We start from the raw sequence: 19,738 nt of genomic DNA, 5'->3' as shown, positions 1-19,738 counted from the left end.
AACAGCTCCATATAATATCCAGAGAGATGACGTTAACCCTTACAGTACAGGATCAATGCAAATCTGCCAATAGAAGTCCCTAAGTAGTCCCATTGTGTGAAACCTTTACATATTCTCACCAACCCTTTTCTAGTACTTAGTTACATCTGTTTTTGGGAAAGTTGGGTGACAATCAATATAATCTCTGTTACATTACATTACTTATCCTGTACTGATCCTGAGTTACATCCTGTATTATACTCCAGAGCTGCACTCACTATTCTGCTGGTGGAGTCACTGTGTACATACATTACATTACTTATTCTGTACTGATCCTGAGTTACATCCTCTATTATACTCCAGAGCTGCACTCACTATTCTGCTGGTGGAGTCACTGTGTACATACATTACATTACTTATCCTGTACTGATCCTGAGTTATATCCTGTATTATACTCCAGAGCTGCACTCCCTATTCTGCTGGTGGAGTCACTGTATACATACATTACTTATCCTGTTCTGATCCTGAGTTGCATCCTCTATTATACTCCAGAGCTGCACTCACTATTCTGCTGGTGGAGTCACTGTGTACATACATTACTTATCCTGTACTGATCCGGAGTTACATCCTGTATTATACTCCAGAGCTGCACTCACTATTCTGCTGGTGGAGTCACTGTGTACATACATTACATTACTTATTCTGTACTGATCCTGAGTTACATCCTCTATTATACTCCAGAGCTGCACTCACTATTCTGCTGGTGGAGTCACTGTGTACATACATTACATTACTTATCCTGTACTGATCCTGAGTTATATCCTGTATTATACTCCAGAGCTGCACTCCCTATTCTGCTGGTGGAGTCACTGTATACATACATTACTTATCCTGTTCTGATCCTGAGTTGCATCCTCTATTATACTCCAGAGCTGCACTCACTATTCTGCTGGTGGAGTCACTGTGTACATACATTACTTATCCTGTACTGATCCGGAGTTACATCCTGTATTATACACCAGAGCTGCACTCACTATTCTGCTGGTGGAGTCACTGTGTACATACATTACATTACTTATCCTGTACTGATCCTGAGTTACATCCTGTATTATACTCCAGCGCTGCACTTACTATTCTGCTGGTGGAGTCACTGTGTACATACATTACTTTACTTATCCTGTATTATACTCCAGAGCTGCACTCACTATTCTGCTGGTGAAGTCACTGTGTACATACATTACATTACTTACCCTGTACTGATCCTGAGTTACATCCTGTATTATACTCCAGAGCTGCACTTACTATTCTGCTGGTGGAGTCACTGTGTACATACATTACATTACTTATTCTGTATTATACTCCAGAGCTGCACTCACTATTCTGCTGGTGAAGTCACTGTGTACATACATTACATTACTTATCCTGTACTGATCCTGAGTTACATCCTATATTATACTCCAGAGCTGCACTCACTATTCTGCTGGTGGAGTCACTGTGTACATACATTACATTACTTATCCTGTACTGATGCTGAGTTATATCCTGTATTATACTCCAGAGCTGCACTTACTATTCTGCTGGTGGAGTCACTGTGTACATACATTACATTACTTATCCTGTATTATACTCCAGAGCTGCGCTCACTATTCTGCTGGTGGAGTCACTGTGTACATACATTACATTACTTATCCTGTCCTGATCCTGAGTTACATCCTGTATTATACTCCAGAGCTGCACTTACTATTCTGCTGGTGGAGTCACTGTGTACATACATTACATTACTTATCCTGTACTGATCCTGAGTTACATCCTGTATTATACTCCAGAGCTGCACTTACTATTCTGCTGGTGGAGTCACTGTGTACATACATTACATTACTTATCCTGTATTATACTCCAGAGCTGCACTCACTATTCTGCTGGTGGAGTCACTGTGTACATACATTACATTACTTATCCTGTCCTGATCCTGAGTTACATCCTGTATTATACTCCAGAGCTGCGCTCACTATTCTGCAGGTGGAGTCGCTGTGTACATACATTACATTACTTATCCTGTACTGATCCTGAGTTATATCCTGTATTATAATCCAGAGCTGCGCTCACTATTCTGCTGGTGGAGTAGCTGTGTACAAACATTACATTACTTAGCCTATACTGATCCTGAGTTACATCCTGTATTATACTCCAGAGCTGTACTCACTGTTCTGCTGGTGGAGTCACTGTGTACATACATTACATTACTTATCCTGTACTGATCCTGAGTTACATCCTGTATTATACTCCAGAGCTGTACTCACTATTCTGCTGGTGGAGTCACTGTGTACAAACATTACATTACTTATCCTGTACTGATCCTGAGTTATATCCTGTATTATACCCCAGAGCTGCACTCACTATTCTGCTGGTGGAGTCACTGTGTACATACATTACATTACTTATCCTGTACTGATCCTGAGTTACATCCTGTATTATACTCCAGAGCTGCACTTACTATTCTGCTGGTGGAGTCACTGTGTACATACATTACATTACTTATCCTGTATTATACTCCAGAGCTGTACTCACTATTCTGCTGGTGGAGTCACTGTGTACATACATTACATTACTTATCCTGTCCTGATCCTGAGTTACATCCTGTATTATACTCCAGAGCTGCGCTCACTATTCTGCAGGTGGAGTCGCTGTGTACATACATTACATTACTTATCCTGTACTGATCCTGAGTTATATCCTGTATTATAATCCAGAGCTGCGCTCACTATTCTGCTGGTGGAGTAGCTGTGTACAAACATTACATTACTTAGCCTATACTGATCCTGAGTTACATCCTGTATTATACTCCAGAGCTGTACTCACTGTTCTGCTGGTGGAGTCACTGTGTACATACATTACATTACTTATCCTGTACTGATCCTGAGTTACATCCTGTATTATACTCCAGAGCTGTACTCACTATTCTGCTGGTGGAGTCACTGTGTACAAACATTACATTACTTATCCTGTACTGATCCTGAGTTATATCCTGTATTATACCCCAGAGCTGCACTCACTATTCTGCTGGTGGTCACTGTGTATATACATTACATTACTTATCCTGTACTGATCCTTAGTTACATCTTGTATTATACTCCAGAGCTGCACTCACTATTCTGCTGGTGGAGTCACTGTGTACATATATTACATTACTTATCCTGTACTGATCCTGAGTTATATCCTGTATTATACTCCAGAGCTGCACTCACTATTCAGCTGGTGGAGTCACTGTGTACATACATTACATTACTTATCCTGTACTGATCTATATGCAGACACTGAACAAGCCAATTTCTAAAGCTTCTATGTCAACTTGAGTATTAGGTCTATAGAGGAATATTCCCATTCATTGATTGCAAGCAGAGAACTTACAGATAGTGAGGAATTGAAGAGCAAATTATGTTAGAAAGTTGCAGAACTTTTCATCTCAAAATGGTTAAAGAAGTTTTCCTGTAATATACTCTGAGGGTCTATCCTTAGGCGAAGGCGTCCATCATTTGTGGGGATTCTCAGAACTTCGGACGCGTTGATATGTTACCCACCTTCATGTGATTAGATCTCAGATTCTCGATCTGTTGTGTTAACTCCATGACTTTCTCCTCAAGGGTTAAACGCTGGGAAAATTCTTCTTCATATCTGTGGAAATTAGTCACAAAAGCCATCACCAAAATGACAAATCCATTTGCCCTCCCCTTGAAGGGGTACCTCCAACATCATGTTTTAGACTCAGGTCACAGCCAGAGCTGCATTCAAAATTCTGTGGGCTTCCTCATGCCAGGCAACAGATTATACAGAACCAAGCAGGACTGTCTGCGGACTAGAAATAAACTGCAGACTGTTTCCGAAGGCAAATGGCAGAATTTTGAATGTGACTGGACTGGAGTCACAGTAATGTGAAATAACTAAATGTACAATGTAGCCCTTTTATAACCTAATGTCAGATAATACTCTCCAGTTTTACATCGATTCACGAACATATAGTCACTGTAATACAATTATAATATCCTATTCCCAGGTTATACCACCAATACATAATTATACACAGAAGATACCCAGGATATACCAGCATGCTCCGTATCACTATATAGAAGAAGATGTATAACTTATACCAGCTGTACATATATAATTATATACAGAAGATACCCAGGTTATACCAGCATGCTCCATATCACTATATACAAGAAGATATATAACTTATACCAGCTGTACATATATAATTATATACAGAAGATACCCAGGTTATACCAGCATGCTCCATATCACTATATACAAGAAGATGTATAACTTATACCAGCTGTACATATATAATTATATACAGAAGATACCCAGGTTATACCAGCATGCTCCATATCACTACATACAAGAAGATGTATAACTTATACCAGCTGTACATATATAATTATATACAGAAGATACCTAGGTTATACCAGCATGCTCCATATCACTATATACAAGAAGATGTATAACTTATACCAGCTGTACATATATAATTATATACAGAAGAAACCCAGGTTATACCAGCATGCTCCATATCACTATATACAAGAAGATGTATAACTTATACCAGCTGTACATATATAATTATATACAGGAGATACCCAGGTTATACCAGCATGCTCCATATCACTATATACAAGAAGATGTATAACTTATACCAGCTGTACATATATAATTATATACAGAAGATACCCAGGTTATACCAGCATGCTCCATATCACTATATACAAGAAGATATATAACTTATACCAGCTGTACATATATAATTATATACAGAAGATGCCCAGGTTATACCAGCATGCTCCATATCACTATATACAAGAACATGTATAACTTATACCAGCTGTACATATATAATTATATACAGAAGTTACCCAGGTTATACCAGCATGCTCCATATCACTATATACAAGAAGATGTATAACTTATACCAGCTGTACATATATAATTATATACAGAAGTTACCCAGGTTATACCAGCATGCTCCATATCACTATATACAGGAAGATGTATAACTTATACCAGCTGTACATATATAATTATATGCAGAAGATACCCAGGTTATACCAGCATGCTCCATATCACTATATACAAGAAGATGTATAACTTATACCAGCTGTACATATATAATTATATACAGAAGATACCCAGGTTATACCAGCATGCTCCATATCACTATATACAAGAAGATATATAACTTATACCAGCTGTACATATATAATTACATACAGAAGATACCCAGGTTATACCAGCATGCTCCATATCACTATATACAAGAAGATGTATAACTTATACCAGCTGTACATATATAATTATATACAGGAGATACCCAGATTATACCAGCATGCTCCACATCACTATATAGAAGAAGATGTATAACTTATACCAGCTGTACATATATAATTATATACAGAAGTTACCCAGGTTATACCAGCATGCTCCATATCACTATATACAAGAAGATGTATAACTTATACCAGCTGTACATATATAATTATATACAGAAGATACCCAGGTTATACCAGCATGCTCCATATCACTATATACAAGAAGATGTATAACTTATACCAGCTGTACATATATAATTATATACAGAAGATACCCAGGTTATACCAGCATGCTCCATATCACTATATACAAGAAGATGTATAACTTATACCAGCTGTACATATATAATTATATACAGAAGATACCCAGGTTATACCAGCATGCTCCATATCACTATATACAAGAAGAGATATATTATACCAGCTGTACATATATAATTATATACAGAAGATACCCAGGTTATACCAGCATGCTCCATATCACTATATACAAGAAGATGTATAACTTATACCAGCTGTACATATATAATTATATACAGGAGATACCCAGGTTATACCAGCATGCTCCATATCACTATATACAGGAAGATGTATAACTTATACCAGCTGTACATATATAATTATATACAGAAGATACCCAGGTTATACCAGCATGCTCCGTATCACTATATAGAAGATGTATAACTTATACCAGCTGTACATATATAATTATATACAGAAGATACCCAGGTTATACCAGCATGCTCCATATCACTATATACAGGAAGATGTATAACTTATACCAGCTGTACATATATAATTATATGCAGAAGATACCCAGGTTATACCAGCATGCTCCATATCACTATATACAGGAAGATGTATAAATTATACCAGCTGTACATATATAATTATATGCAGAAGATACCCAGGTTATACCAGCATGCTCCATATCACTATATACAAGAAGATGTATAACTTATACCAGCTGTACATATATAATTATATACAGAAGATACCCAGGTTATACCAGCATGCTCCATATCACTATATACAAGAAGATATATAACTTATACCAGCTGTACATATATAATTACATACAGAAGATACCCAGGTTATACCAGCATGCTCCATATCACTATATACAAGAAGATGTATAACTTATACCAGCTGTACATATATAATTATATACAGGAGATACCCAGATTATACCAGCATGCTCCACATCACTATATAGAAGAAGATGTATAACTTATACCAGCTGTACATATATAATTATATACAGAAGTTACCCAGGTTATACCAGCATGCTCCATATCACTATATACAAGAAGATGTATAACTTATACCAGCTGTACATATATAATTATATACAGAAGATACCCAGGTTATACCAGCATGCTCCATATCACTATATACAAGAAGATGTATAACTTATACCAGCTATACATATATAATTATATACAGAAGATACCCAGGTTCCACCAGCATGCTCCATAACACTATATACAAGAAGATGTATAACTTATACCAGCTGTACATATATAATTATATACAGAAGATACCCAGGTTATACCAGCATGCTCCATATCACTATATAAAAGAAGATATATAACTTATACCAGCTGTACATATATAATTACATACAGAAGATACCCAGGTTATACCAGCATGCTCCATATCACTATATACAAGAAGATGTATAACTTATACCAGCTGTACATATATAATTATATACAGGAGATACCCAGATTATACCAGCATGCTCCACATCACTATATACAAGAAGATGTATAACTTATACCAGCTGTACATATATAATTATACACAGAAGATACCCAGGTTATACCAGCATGCTCCATATCACTATATACAAGAAGATGTATAACTTATACCAGCTGTACATATATAATTATATACAGAAGATACCCAGGTTATACCAGCATGCTCCATATCATTATATACAAGAAGATGTATAACTTATACCAGCTGTACATATATATTATATACAGAAGATACCCAGATTATACCAGCATGCTCCATATCACTATATACAAGAAGATGTATAACTTATACCAGCTGTACATATATAATTATATACAGAAGATACCCAGGTTATACCAGCATGCTCCATATCACTATATACAAGAAGATGTATAACTTATACCAGCTGTACATATATAATTATATACAGGAGATACCCAGGTTATACCAGCATGCTCCATATCACTATATACAGGAAGATGTATAACTTATACCAGCTGTACATATATAATTATATACAGAAGATACCCAGGTTATACCAGCATGCTCCGTATCACTATATAGAAGAAGATGTATAACTTATACCAGCTGTACATATATAATTATATACAGAAGATACCCAGGTTATACCAGCATGCTCCATATCACTATATACAGGAAGATGTATAACTTATACCAGCTGTACATATATAATTATATGCAGAAGATACCCAGGTTATACCAGCATGCTCCATATCACTATATACAGGAAGATGTATAACTTATACCAGCTGTACATATATAATTATATACAGAAGATACCCAGGTTATACCAGCATGCTCCATATCACTATATACAAGAAGATATATAACTTATACCAGCTGTACATATATAATTACATACAGAAGATACCCAGGTTATACCAGCATGCTCCATATCACTATATACAAGAAGATGTATAACTTATACCAGCTGTACATATATAATTATATACAGAAGATACCCAGGTTATACCAGCATGCTCCATATCACTATATACAAGAAGATGTATAACTTATACCAGCTATACATATATAATTATATACAGAAGATACCCAGGTTCCACCAGCATGCTCCATAACACTATATACAAGAAGATGTATAACTTATACCAGCTGTACATATATAATTATATACAGAAGATACCGAGGTTATACCAGCATGCTCCATATCATTATATACAAGAAGATGTATAACTTATACCAGCTGTACATATATAATTATATACAGGAGATACCCAGGTTATACCAGCATGCTCCATATCACTATATACAAGAAGGTGTATAACTTATACCAGCTGTACATATATAATTATATACAGAAGATACCCAGGTTATACCAGCATGCTCCATATCACTATATACAAGAAGATGTATAACTTATACCAGCTGTACATATATAATTATATACAGAAGATACCCAGGTTAAACCAGCATGCTCCATATCACTATATACAAGAAGATGTATAACTTATACCACCTGTACATATATAATTATATACAGAAGATACCCAGGTTATACCAGCATGCTCCGTATCACTATATACAAGAAGATGTATAACTTATACCAGCTGCACATATATAATTATATACAGAAGATACCCAGGTTATACCAGCATGCTCCATATCACTATATACAAGAAGATATATAACTTATACCAGTGTACATATATAATTATATACAGGAGATACCCAGGTTATACCAGCATGCTCCATATCACTATATACAGGAAGATGTATAACTTATACCAGCTGCACATATATAATTATATACAGAAGATACCCAGGTTATACCAGCATGCTCCATATCACTATATACAAGAAGATGTATAACTTATACCAGCTGTACATATATAATTATATACAGAAGATACCCAGGTTATACCAGCATGCTCCATATCGCTATATACAAGAAGATGTATAACTTATACCAGCTGTACATATATAATTATATACAGAAGATACCCAGGTTATACCAGCACGCTCCATATCGCTATATACAAGAAGATATATAACTTATAAAAGCTGTACATATATAATTATATACAGAGGATACCCAGGTTATACCAGCATGCCCCATATCACTATATACAGGAAGATGTATAACTTTATACCAGCTGTACATATATAATTATATACAGAAGATACCCAGGTTATACCAGCATGCTCCATATCACTATATACAAGAAGATGTATAACTTATACCAGCTGTACATATATAATTATATACAGAAGATACCCAGGTTATACCAGCATGCTCCATATCACTATATACAAGAAGATGTATACCTTATACCAGCTGTACATATATAATTATATACAGAAGATACCCAGGTTATACCAGCATGCTCCATATCACTATATACACGAAGATGTATAACTTATACCAGCTGTACATATATAATTATATACAGAAGGTGCCCAGGTTATACCAGCATGCTCCATATCACTATATACAAGAAGATGTATAACTTATACCAGCTGTACATATATAATTATATACAGGATATACCCAGGTTATACCAGCATGCTCCATATCACTACATACAAGAAGATGTATAACTTATACCAGCTGTACATATATAATTATATACAGAATATACCCAGGTTATACCAGCATTCTCCATATCACTCTATACAAGAAGATGTATAACTTATACCAGCTGTACATATATAATTATATACAGAAGATACCCAGGTTATACCAGCATGCTCCATATCACTATATACAAGAAGATGTATACCTTATACCAGCTGTACATATATAATTATATACAGAAGATACCCAGGTTATACCAGCATGCTCCATATCACTATATACACGAAGATGTATAACTTATACCAGCTGTACATATATAATTATATACAGAAGGTGCCCAGGTTATACCAGCATGCTCCATATCACTATATACAAGAAGATGTATAACTTATACCAGCTGTACATATATAATTATATACAGGATATACCCAGGTTATACCAGCATGCTCCATATCACTACATACAAGAAGATGTATAACTTATACCAGCTGTACATATATAATTATATACAGAATATACCCAGGTTATACCAGCATTCTCCATATCACTCTATACAAGAAGATGTATAACTTATACCAGCTGTACACATATAATTATATACAGAAGATACCCAGGTTATACCAGCATGCTCCATATCACTATATACAGGAAGATATATAACTTATACCAGCTGTACATATATAATTATATACAGAAGATACCCAGGTTATACCAGCATGCTCCATATCACTATATACAAGCAGATGTATAACTCATACCAGCTGTACATATATAATTATATACAGAAGATACCCGGGTTATACCAGCACGCTCCATATCACTATATACAAGAAGATGTATAACTTATACCAGCTGTACATATATAATTATATACAGAAGATACCCAGGTTATACCAGCATGCTCCATATCACTATATACAAGAAGATGTATAACTTATACCAGCTGTACATATATAATTATATACAGAAGATACCCGGGTTATACCAGCACGCTCCATATCACTATATACAAGAAGATGTATAACTTATACAAGCTGTACATATATAATTATATACAGAAGATACCCAGGTTATACCAGCATGCTCCATATCACTATATACAAGAAGATGTATAACTTATACCAGCTGTACACATATAATTATATACAGAAGATACCCAGGTTATACCAGCATGCTCCATATCACTATATACAAGAAGATGTATAACTTATACCAGCTGTACATATATAATTATATACAGAAGATGCCCAGGTTATACCAGCATGCTCCATATCACTATATACAGGAAGATGTATAACTTATACCAGCTGTATGTATATAATTATATACAGGTGATACCCAGGTTATACCAGCATGCTCCATATCACTATATACAAGAAGATGTATAACTTATACCAGCTGTACATATATAATTATATACAGGAGATACCCAGGTCATACCAGCATGCTCCATATCACTATATACAAGAAGATGTATAACTTATACCAGCTGTACATATATAATTATATACAGAAGATACCCGGGTTATACCAGCACGCTCCATATCACTATATACAAGAAGATGTATAACTTATACCAGCTGTACATATATAATTATATACAGAAGATACCCAGGTTATACCAGCATGCTCCATATCACTATATACAAGAAGATGTATAACTCATACCAGCTGTACATATATAATTATATACAGAAGATACCCGGGTTATACCAGCACGCTCCATATCACTATATACAAGAAGATGTATAACTTATACCAGCTGTACATATATAATTATATACAGAAGATACCCAGGTTATACCAGCATGCTCCATATCACTATATACAAGAAGATGTATAACTTATACCAGCTGTACATATATAATTATATACAGAAGATACCCAGGTTATACCAGCATGCTCCATATCACTATATACAAGAAGATGTATAACTTATACCAGCTGTACATATATAATTATATACAGAAGATACCCAGGTTATACCAGCATGCTCCATATCACTATATACAAGAAGATGTATAACTTATACCAGCTGTACATATATAATTATATACAGAATATACCTAGGTTATACCAGCATGCTCCATATCACTATATACAAGAAGATGTATAACTTATACCAGCTGTACATATATAATTATATACAGAAGATACCCAGGTTATAGCAGCATGCTCCATATCATTATATACAAGAAGATGTATAACTTATACCAGCTGTACATATATAATTATATACAGAAGATGCCCAGGTTATACCAGCATGCTCCATATCACTATATACAAGAGGATGTATAACTTATTCCAGCTGTACATATATAATTATATACAGAAGATACCCAGGTTATAGCAGCATGCCCCATATCTCTGTATAGAAGAACTCTGGGTAATGTCGGATGTGACAGTCTTGTATCTGTGTGGTCTGGAAGGTGAAGATGTTTGGAGATAACTGTCCAGAGCTCTCGGAGATAAGAGTCATTTCATCTTGTTCTGTCATTTGTCCTTATCTTGACTATTTCTGAAAATCCAGAATGATTTGGCCAAAACTCAGTCATGAACCACAATTACGACCACTTTCCCTAATCTGCTTAGGGTCCTTTTACACCGGCCAATATGGCCCCTAAAAACGAGCGTCGATCATTGAGACAGCTCATTGATCGTTTCTCGAGCCATGATCAGAAATGTATGGGGAGGAGCGATCGTTACTCCAATCACTCATCCCCATACATTTCTATCATGTCGGCAGCACGAGATATGTTGCTGACAACGATAACATTTGTGCTGCATAAACGAGCAGATCAGTCGATAACCGAGCGTTTGTTCGTATATCGGTTGATCAATGATCAGGAATGATCGTTCACACACACAGCGATGCATCTTTTAATCCTTTATCATTACATAACTGGGTAGATTTGCTGTTCATGACCCCAGTAGAGCTGGGTGGCACCTTGTATGGGGACAGTAATGGTGGCTGTATTGGTTGTCACCCATCTTTCCCAGAAGCAGCTGACTAGAACATATAAAATACAGATAGAATCGCTTACGGGTCTTCGTATTAGGACAATGTAAAGGAATATAAATGCCATAGAGTGGTGACTCCCGCTCTGGACCACCAACCCAATCCCCTATTAGCCACACCAGAAAGCCAGAAGCTGAAACTATTCTGTATTGTCACCACGTAATACCACGGTTCTCCTGCAGGGGATGCTACACAAGAATTCTGTGGCTGCCCATAGATTTCCCCCAGTGATAACTAATTAGAGATTGGGGTTATTTAGATGGGACGACCCCGTGGATGTATAAAATAATAAGATAATGGTTCCTCCAGTAGGTGATCTGTCTACTTTATGTCTATACTTCATATAGGGTTACAGTAGTCCCACTGGGTAAGGTTAGGGGCACTTACTTTGTTTGAGCCATCACGATGTTTCTCTGCAGTTCCCCCAGCTCGTGTTTGGCCATTTCCAGCTGTATGGTGGGGGATATCGCGGCACCCTTTAAGGCCTGTATGTCTGACTCCTTCTTTGCCAGGAGTTGTTGTAACGCTCGGATTTCTTCATCTTTTTTGAGAATGTCTCTGTTCATTTCCCAAATTCTGGATTAAGAAGAACATAAAGAACATCATTTTAATAGTTATTGGACCCCCCACTAATCCCTAGAATAAGGGGGTCCTTTCTAATTCTCTCCCTGCACAGTGCCAGTCCCAACTTGGTGTTATACGTGTACCGCAACTCAGGGCCTTAAAGGGAATCTCCATCTTTTAACACCATGTCGTTTTAAGGTCTCAAATGATGTGCTAATTATTATTTCTATGTATCTTAATAGCGGACGGAGCTCAGTTTTTCTGATACAGAGCTCCAAATCCCCTGCATAGACGTAGAGTTACATGATGATAAAATTCTGTCTGCTTAAAGCCACCACTAGAGGGAGCTTAGGAGTTCAATGTAAAATCAGTATACACTAAACTCCTAAGCTCCCTCTAGTGGTGACTGCAGGTAGACGTAATTTTATCATGTAACTATGTTTTTGCAGGGGATTTGGAGCTCTGTATCAGAAAAAGTTATGACTGCTCTGCTAATAATTTATATAAAATAATTTATATTAAATAAAACAAAATGGTGTTAATGGACTTTCTATTTAGCGATAGTCCATAACTTATATTGGTAAGAAGATCTCTATAAAGCAAAATTTTGAGCAAAATTGATAGACTGTGTTATGTCTTGTGAAGGCCTGAGGGGGCGGGGCATGACACAACGATTCTCTGTTTGATGTTCTTTGAATCTATGTGTCAAGCTTGACCTTTCAGGCCCTGCACTAGTCATAATACAGTACATTCATTTTGCCTGGAGTGTTCCTTTAAGCCTTAAAGAAACACTTCTGGTGCAACTTTTGAGGGGGCGGTGCATGACACAGGGATTTTAAGAATATTTAAAGGGGTTATTCAGAATATTACATTGATGGCCTATCCTTAGGACCTGCACTGACAAGCTAAACAAAGATATCAGCAGTGCTCGCTGGAGCGCAGCAGCCCTTTTACTGCAGTAACTAGCACAGTGACGTCCATGTGGGTGTGGCTGCTTCTGGTACTGCAGCCCAACCACCCTCAGCCCTGTTCACTTGAAAGGGCTGAGCTGCAGTACCAGGAACAGCCACATTTGCTTTGACATTGCTGTGCCAGGTACTGCAGTAAAGGGACTTTTTTTCTGCTAAAAAAAAATGGGGGTCTTGAGGATTGGGACACCAACCAAATATACATACAATCACTACTTGTTAGAAGGGTCCCTTAAAAATAATCTGATCACAAATTGTCCTCCTGACGGGATCCCCAGTGATCAGCTGTAATCTGTGTGGAAACCTGTCAGTAAGTGTTTCATTTCCCTGCAGCGCCACCATGGGAGAAATGAAGTATTACACAGTGTATATTCATATCAATGTGTTGTCTGAGTAATACAGGACAGGACCGGTCCTCCAGATGAAGAGACGATCTACATAACCGCTCTCCACCCAGGACAAGAGACGGGGATCCTGAACAGAGCGCCCCCTCTATTACCCATAACTCCCTAATAGGATATAAGGTAAATATAAAATGGGTTTTCAAAACCAAACAATCCATATCTCAGATTCGTGGACCGGTCTATGGTGGTCTTGGTAAGTGGACAGAAAAATTTGATGAAGTCACATCCAAATTTGTAGAGTTTCAGTGGAGTTCCCCTTTAAACGATGGAGATTATTAATTACTACACATGTAGACAAGGTGTTGTCAGGACTGAAGCCAATATTAACCCACGCAGGATAAATAGGCGCATAAATACCTATCGTGGTATTCGGAAACTAGAGCCGCGGTGAAGCCTTCTCCGTCCTGCTCCCTATAATTCTGTTCTAGCTTCTCCCGCAGGATCCTAATCTCCCGCTCGTACATATTCCGGATGGTAATGACTTCATTTTGGAAATGCTGGACTGAGGAATCGCCATCAGCCTGTGCACAGAGAAAAGCATCCGTTAATATCAGCGCCATTTACAGCCTCTCCAGGAGGAAGATTCCAAAATATAATAATAAAGCTTTATAGTCTATAAAGGAAAAGAATCCGCGAGACTGCGGCGACCATAACTTACCCAGAACAACTCACGTGGGATTTTGTTTCTATCTCTGGAACTCAATAATATCTCATCCCTTATTAGGGCAAGGCCCCACGTGGCGGAATTGCTCTTGAGTTCCGCTGCGGACACTCCGCAGCGTTAATCCGCAGCGGACCCGTTTCTCCATTGCCTTCCACTTCTTTTTAGTAGGGTTCGTTTAGACGATGCGGAAAATTCCGCTGCGGAGCATAGGCTGCGGTGCGGAACTTGGTGTCCGCAGCATACAATGGTTGTTGCGGACTGGTTGCGGACTCATTGCGGAAGTTCTCCATTGACTTCAATGGAGATTCTAAATTCCGCAGATGTCATGTACATGTTATGTGTGCTGCGGAGCGTATTGGTTTTACTAACATGACATTTCGTCATTCTGGCTGGACCTATGTATTTCTAGGTCTACAGCCAGACTGAGGAAGTCAATGGGGCTCCCGGAATTACGGGTGACTATGTGTGTGCACCCATAATTACGGGTGACTATGTGTGTGCACCCGTAATTACGGGAGCGTTGCTAGGAGACGTCAGTAAATAGTCACTGTCCAGGGTGCTGAAAGAGTTAAGCGATCGGCAGTAACTGTTTCAGCACCCTGGACAGTGACTACCAATCCCAATATACAGCAACCTGTAAAAAAAATAAACGTTCATACTTACCGAGAACTCCCTGCTTCTGTCTCCAGTCCAGCTTCCCAGGATGACGTTTCAGTCTAAGTGACGGCTGCAGCCAATCACAGGCCAATCACAGGCTGCAGCCAATCACAGGCCAATCACAGGCTGCAGCCAATCACAGGCCAATCCCAGGCTGCAGCCAATCACAGGCCAATCCCAGGCTGCAGCCAATCACAGGCCAATCACAGGCTGCAGCGGTCACATGGACTGCCGCGTCATCCAGGGAGGTCGGGCTGGATGCCGAAAGAGGGACGCGTCACCAAGACAACGGCCGGGTAAGTATGAATTTATTTTACTTTCACTAGGGAAAGTGCTGTCCCTTCTCTCTATCCTGCACTGATAGATAGAAGGGAAGTACTTTCACCTCAATACGCAAAGGCCAGTCCGCATCAATTTACTGCACATTTTGGGCAGAGCCGCAACAGAATCTGCAACGCAGATTCTGTGCGGCATTGATGCGGACAGTTGCGGAAGAAATACGCCACGTGCGGCCATGCCCTTAGAGTGCAGTTACTTTGCTCATATTCACCTTTCCTTTTGTATTGATGTTTGTGTTATAGGGGGCAGTATTATAGTAGTTATATTCTTGTATATAGGGGCAGTATTATGGTAGTTATATTCTTGTATATAGGGGGCAGTATTATAGTAGTTATATTCTTGTATATAGGGGACAGTATTATAGTAGTTATATTCTTGTATATAGGGGCAGTATTATAGTAGTTATATTCTTGTATATAGGAGCAGTATTATAGTAGTTATATTCTTGTATATAGGGGCGGTATTATAGTAGTTATATTCTTGTATATAGGAGCAGTATTATAGTAGTTATATTCTTGTATATAGGGGGCAGTATTATAGTAGTTATATTCTTGTATATAGGAGCAGTATTATAGTAGTTATATTCTTGTATATAGGAGGCATTATTATAGTAGTTATATTCTTGTATATAGGGGGCAGTATTATAGTAGTTATATACTTGTATATAGAGGGCAGTATTATAGTAGTTATATTATTGTATATAGGGGCAGTATTATAGTAGTTATATTCTTGTATATAGGAGGCAGTATTAGGCTGGGTTCACACGTGGCGGAATTTCACTTAAATTCCGCTGCGGACACTCCGCAGCGTTAATCCGCAGCGGAGCCGTTTCTCCATTGACTTACACTTTAATTTAGCAGTGTTCGTTTAGACGATGCGTAAAATTCCGCTGCGGAGCATAGGCTGCGGAGCGGAATTTGGTGTCCGCAGCATGCTCTGTCTGTTGCGGAGCAGTGGCGGACTGGTTGCGGACTCATGGCGGAATTTCTCCATTGACTTCAATGGAGATTCTAAGTTCCGCAATGAAGTCCGCAGCTGTCATGCACATGTTATGTGTGCTGCGGATGCGTTTTGCTTTTTTAACTTGACATTTCTTCATTCTGGCTGGACCTATGTATTTCTAGGTCTACAGCCAGACTGAGGAAGTCAATGGGGCTCCCGTAATGACGGGAGCGTTGCTAGGAGACGTCTGTAAATAGTCACTGTCCAGGGTGCTGAAAGAGTTAAGCGATCGGCAGTAACTGTTTCTGCAACCGGGACAGTGACTACCGATCCCAATATACAGCTACCTGTAAAAAAAACTTGAAGTTCATACTTACCGAGAACTCCCTGCTTCTGTCTCCAGTCCGGCCTCCCAGGATGACGTTTCAGTCTAAGTGACGGCTGCAGCCAATCACAGGCCAATAACAGGCTGCAGCGGTCACATGGACTGCCGCGTCATCCAGGGAGGTCGGGCTGGATGCCGAAGGAGGGACGCGTCACCAAGACAACGGCCGGTAAGTATGAATTTCTTTGACTTTCACAAGGGAAAGTGCTGTCCCTTCTCTCTATCCTGCACTGATAGAGAGAAGGGAAGCACTTTTACCGCAGTCCGCAGCAGCTAGTCCGCATCAATTTACTGCACATTTTGGGCAGATCCGCAGAAGAATCTGCAACGCAGATTCTGTGCGGCATTGATGCGGACAGTTGCGGAGGAAATCCGCCACGTGTGGCCATGCCCTTATAGTAGTTATATTCTTGTATATAGGGGGCAGTATTATAGTAGTTATATTCTTGTATATAGGGGCAGTATTATAGTAGTTATATTCTTGTATATAGGAGCAGTATTATAGTAGTTATATTCTTGTATATAGGGGCAGTATTATAGTAGTTATATTCTTGTATATAGGAGCAGTATTATAGTAGTTATATTCTTGTATATAGGAGCAGTATTATAGTAGTTATATTCTTGTATATAGGGGCAGTATTATAGTAGTTATATTCTTGTATATAGGGGCAGTATTATAGTAGTTATATTCTTGTATATAGGGGGCAGTATTATAGTAGTTATATTCTTGTATATAGGGGGCAGTATTATAGTAGTTATATTCTTGTATATAGGAGCAGTATTATAGTAGTTATATTCTTGTATATAGGGGCAGTATTATAGTAGTTATATTCTTGTATATAGGGGGCAGTATTATAGTAGTTATATTCTTGTATATAGGGGCAGTATTATAGTAGTTATATTCTTGTATCTAGGGGGAAGTATTATAGTAGTTATATTCTTGTATATAGCGGGCAGTATTATAGTAGTTATATTCTTGTATATAGGGGCAGTATTATAGTAGTTATATTCTTGTATATAGGAGCAGTATTATAGTAGTTATATTCTTGTATATAGGGGCAGTATTATAGTAGTTATATTCTTGTATATAGGAGCAGTATTATAGTAGTTATATTCTTGTATATAAGAGCAGTATTATAGTAGTTATATTCTTGTATATAGGGGCAGTATTATAGTAGTTATATTCTTGTGTATAGGGGCAGTATTATAGTAGTTATATTCTTGTATATAGGGGGCAGTATTATAGTATTATATTCTTGTATATAGGGGGCAGTATTATAGTGGTTATATTCTTGTATATAGGGCAGTAGTATAGTAGTTATATTCTTGTATATAGGGGGCAGTATTATAGTAGTTATATTCTTGTATATAGGAGCAGTATTATAGTAGTTATATTCTTGTATATAGGAGCAGTATTAAAGTAGTTATATTCTTGTATATAGGGAGCAGTATTATAGTAGTTATATTCTTGTATATAGGAGCAGTATTATAGTAGTTATATTCTTGTATATAGGGGCAGTATTATAGTAGTTATATTCTTGTGTATAGGGGCAGTATTATAGTAGTTATATTCTTGTATATAGGAGCAGTATTAAAGTAGTTATATTCTTGTATATAGGGAGCAGTATTAAAGTAGTTATATTCTTGTATATAGGGAGCAGTATTATAGTAGATATATTCTTGTATATAGGGGCAGTATTATAGTAGTTATATTCTTGTATATAGGAGCAGTATTATAGTAGTTATATTCTTGTATATAGGGGCAGTATTATAGTAGTTATATTCTTGTCTATAGGGGCAGTATTATAGTAGTTATATTCTTGTATATAGGGGCAGTATTATAGTAGTTATATTCTTGTATATAGGGGGCAGTATTATAGTAGTTATATTCTTGTATATAGGGGCAGTATTATAGTAGTTATATTCTTGTATCTAGGGGGAAGTATTATAGTAGTTATATTCTTGTATATAGCGGGCAGTATTATAGTAGTTATATTCTTGTATATAGGGGCAGTATTATAGTAGTTATATTCTTGTATATAGGAGCAGTATTATAGTAGTTATATTCTTGCATATAGGGGGCAGTATTATAGTAGTTATATTCTTGTATATAGGAGGCAGTATTATAGTAGTTATATTCTTGTATATAGGAGGCAG

At 37.4% G+C, this 19,738-nt stretch overlaps 1 protein-coding gene across 5 annotated transcripts in view; it reads right to left on the bottom strand.

Moving 5' to 3' along the window:
- The window catches only part of LMNTD1 (lamin tail domain containing 1), a 100,782-nt gene that overhangs the window by 52,738 nt on the left and 28,306 nt on the right, over positions 1-19,738 (bottom strand). For all 5 annotated transcript variants that reach the window (XM_075855783.1, XM_075855786.1, XM_075855782.1 and 2 more), the window contains 3 exons: positions 14,952-15,115; positions 13,046-13,234; positions 3,558-3,651 (listed from right to left, as the gene is read on the bottom strand). In XM_075855783.1, coding sequence (XP_075711898.1) covers positions 3,558-3,651; positions 13,046-13,234; positions 14,952-15,115 — 447 coding nt within the window. The remainder of the gene's footprint in view (positions 1-3,557; positions 3,652-13,045; positions 13,235-14,951; positions 15,116-19,738) is intronic.

The sequence above is a fragment of the Rhinoderma darwinii genome, chromosome 3 (genome assembly GCF_050947455.1).
Source record: "Rhinoderma darwinii isolate aRhiDar2 chromosome 3, aRhiDar2.hap1, whole genome shotgun sequence".
Classification (NCBI taxonomy): domain Eukaryota; kingdom Metazoa; phylum Chordata; class Amphibia; order Anura; family Rhinodermatidae; genus Rhinoderma; species Rhinoderma darwinii.
Note: the sequence above shows the minus strand (reverse complement) of the source record. Positions and strands in the feature narration are given on the sequence as shown.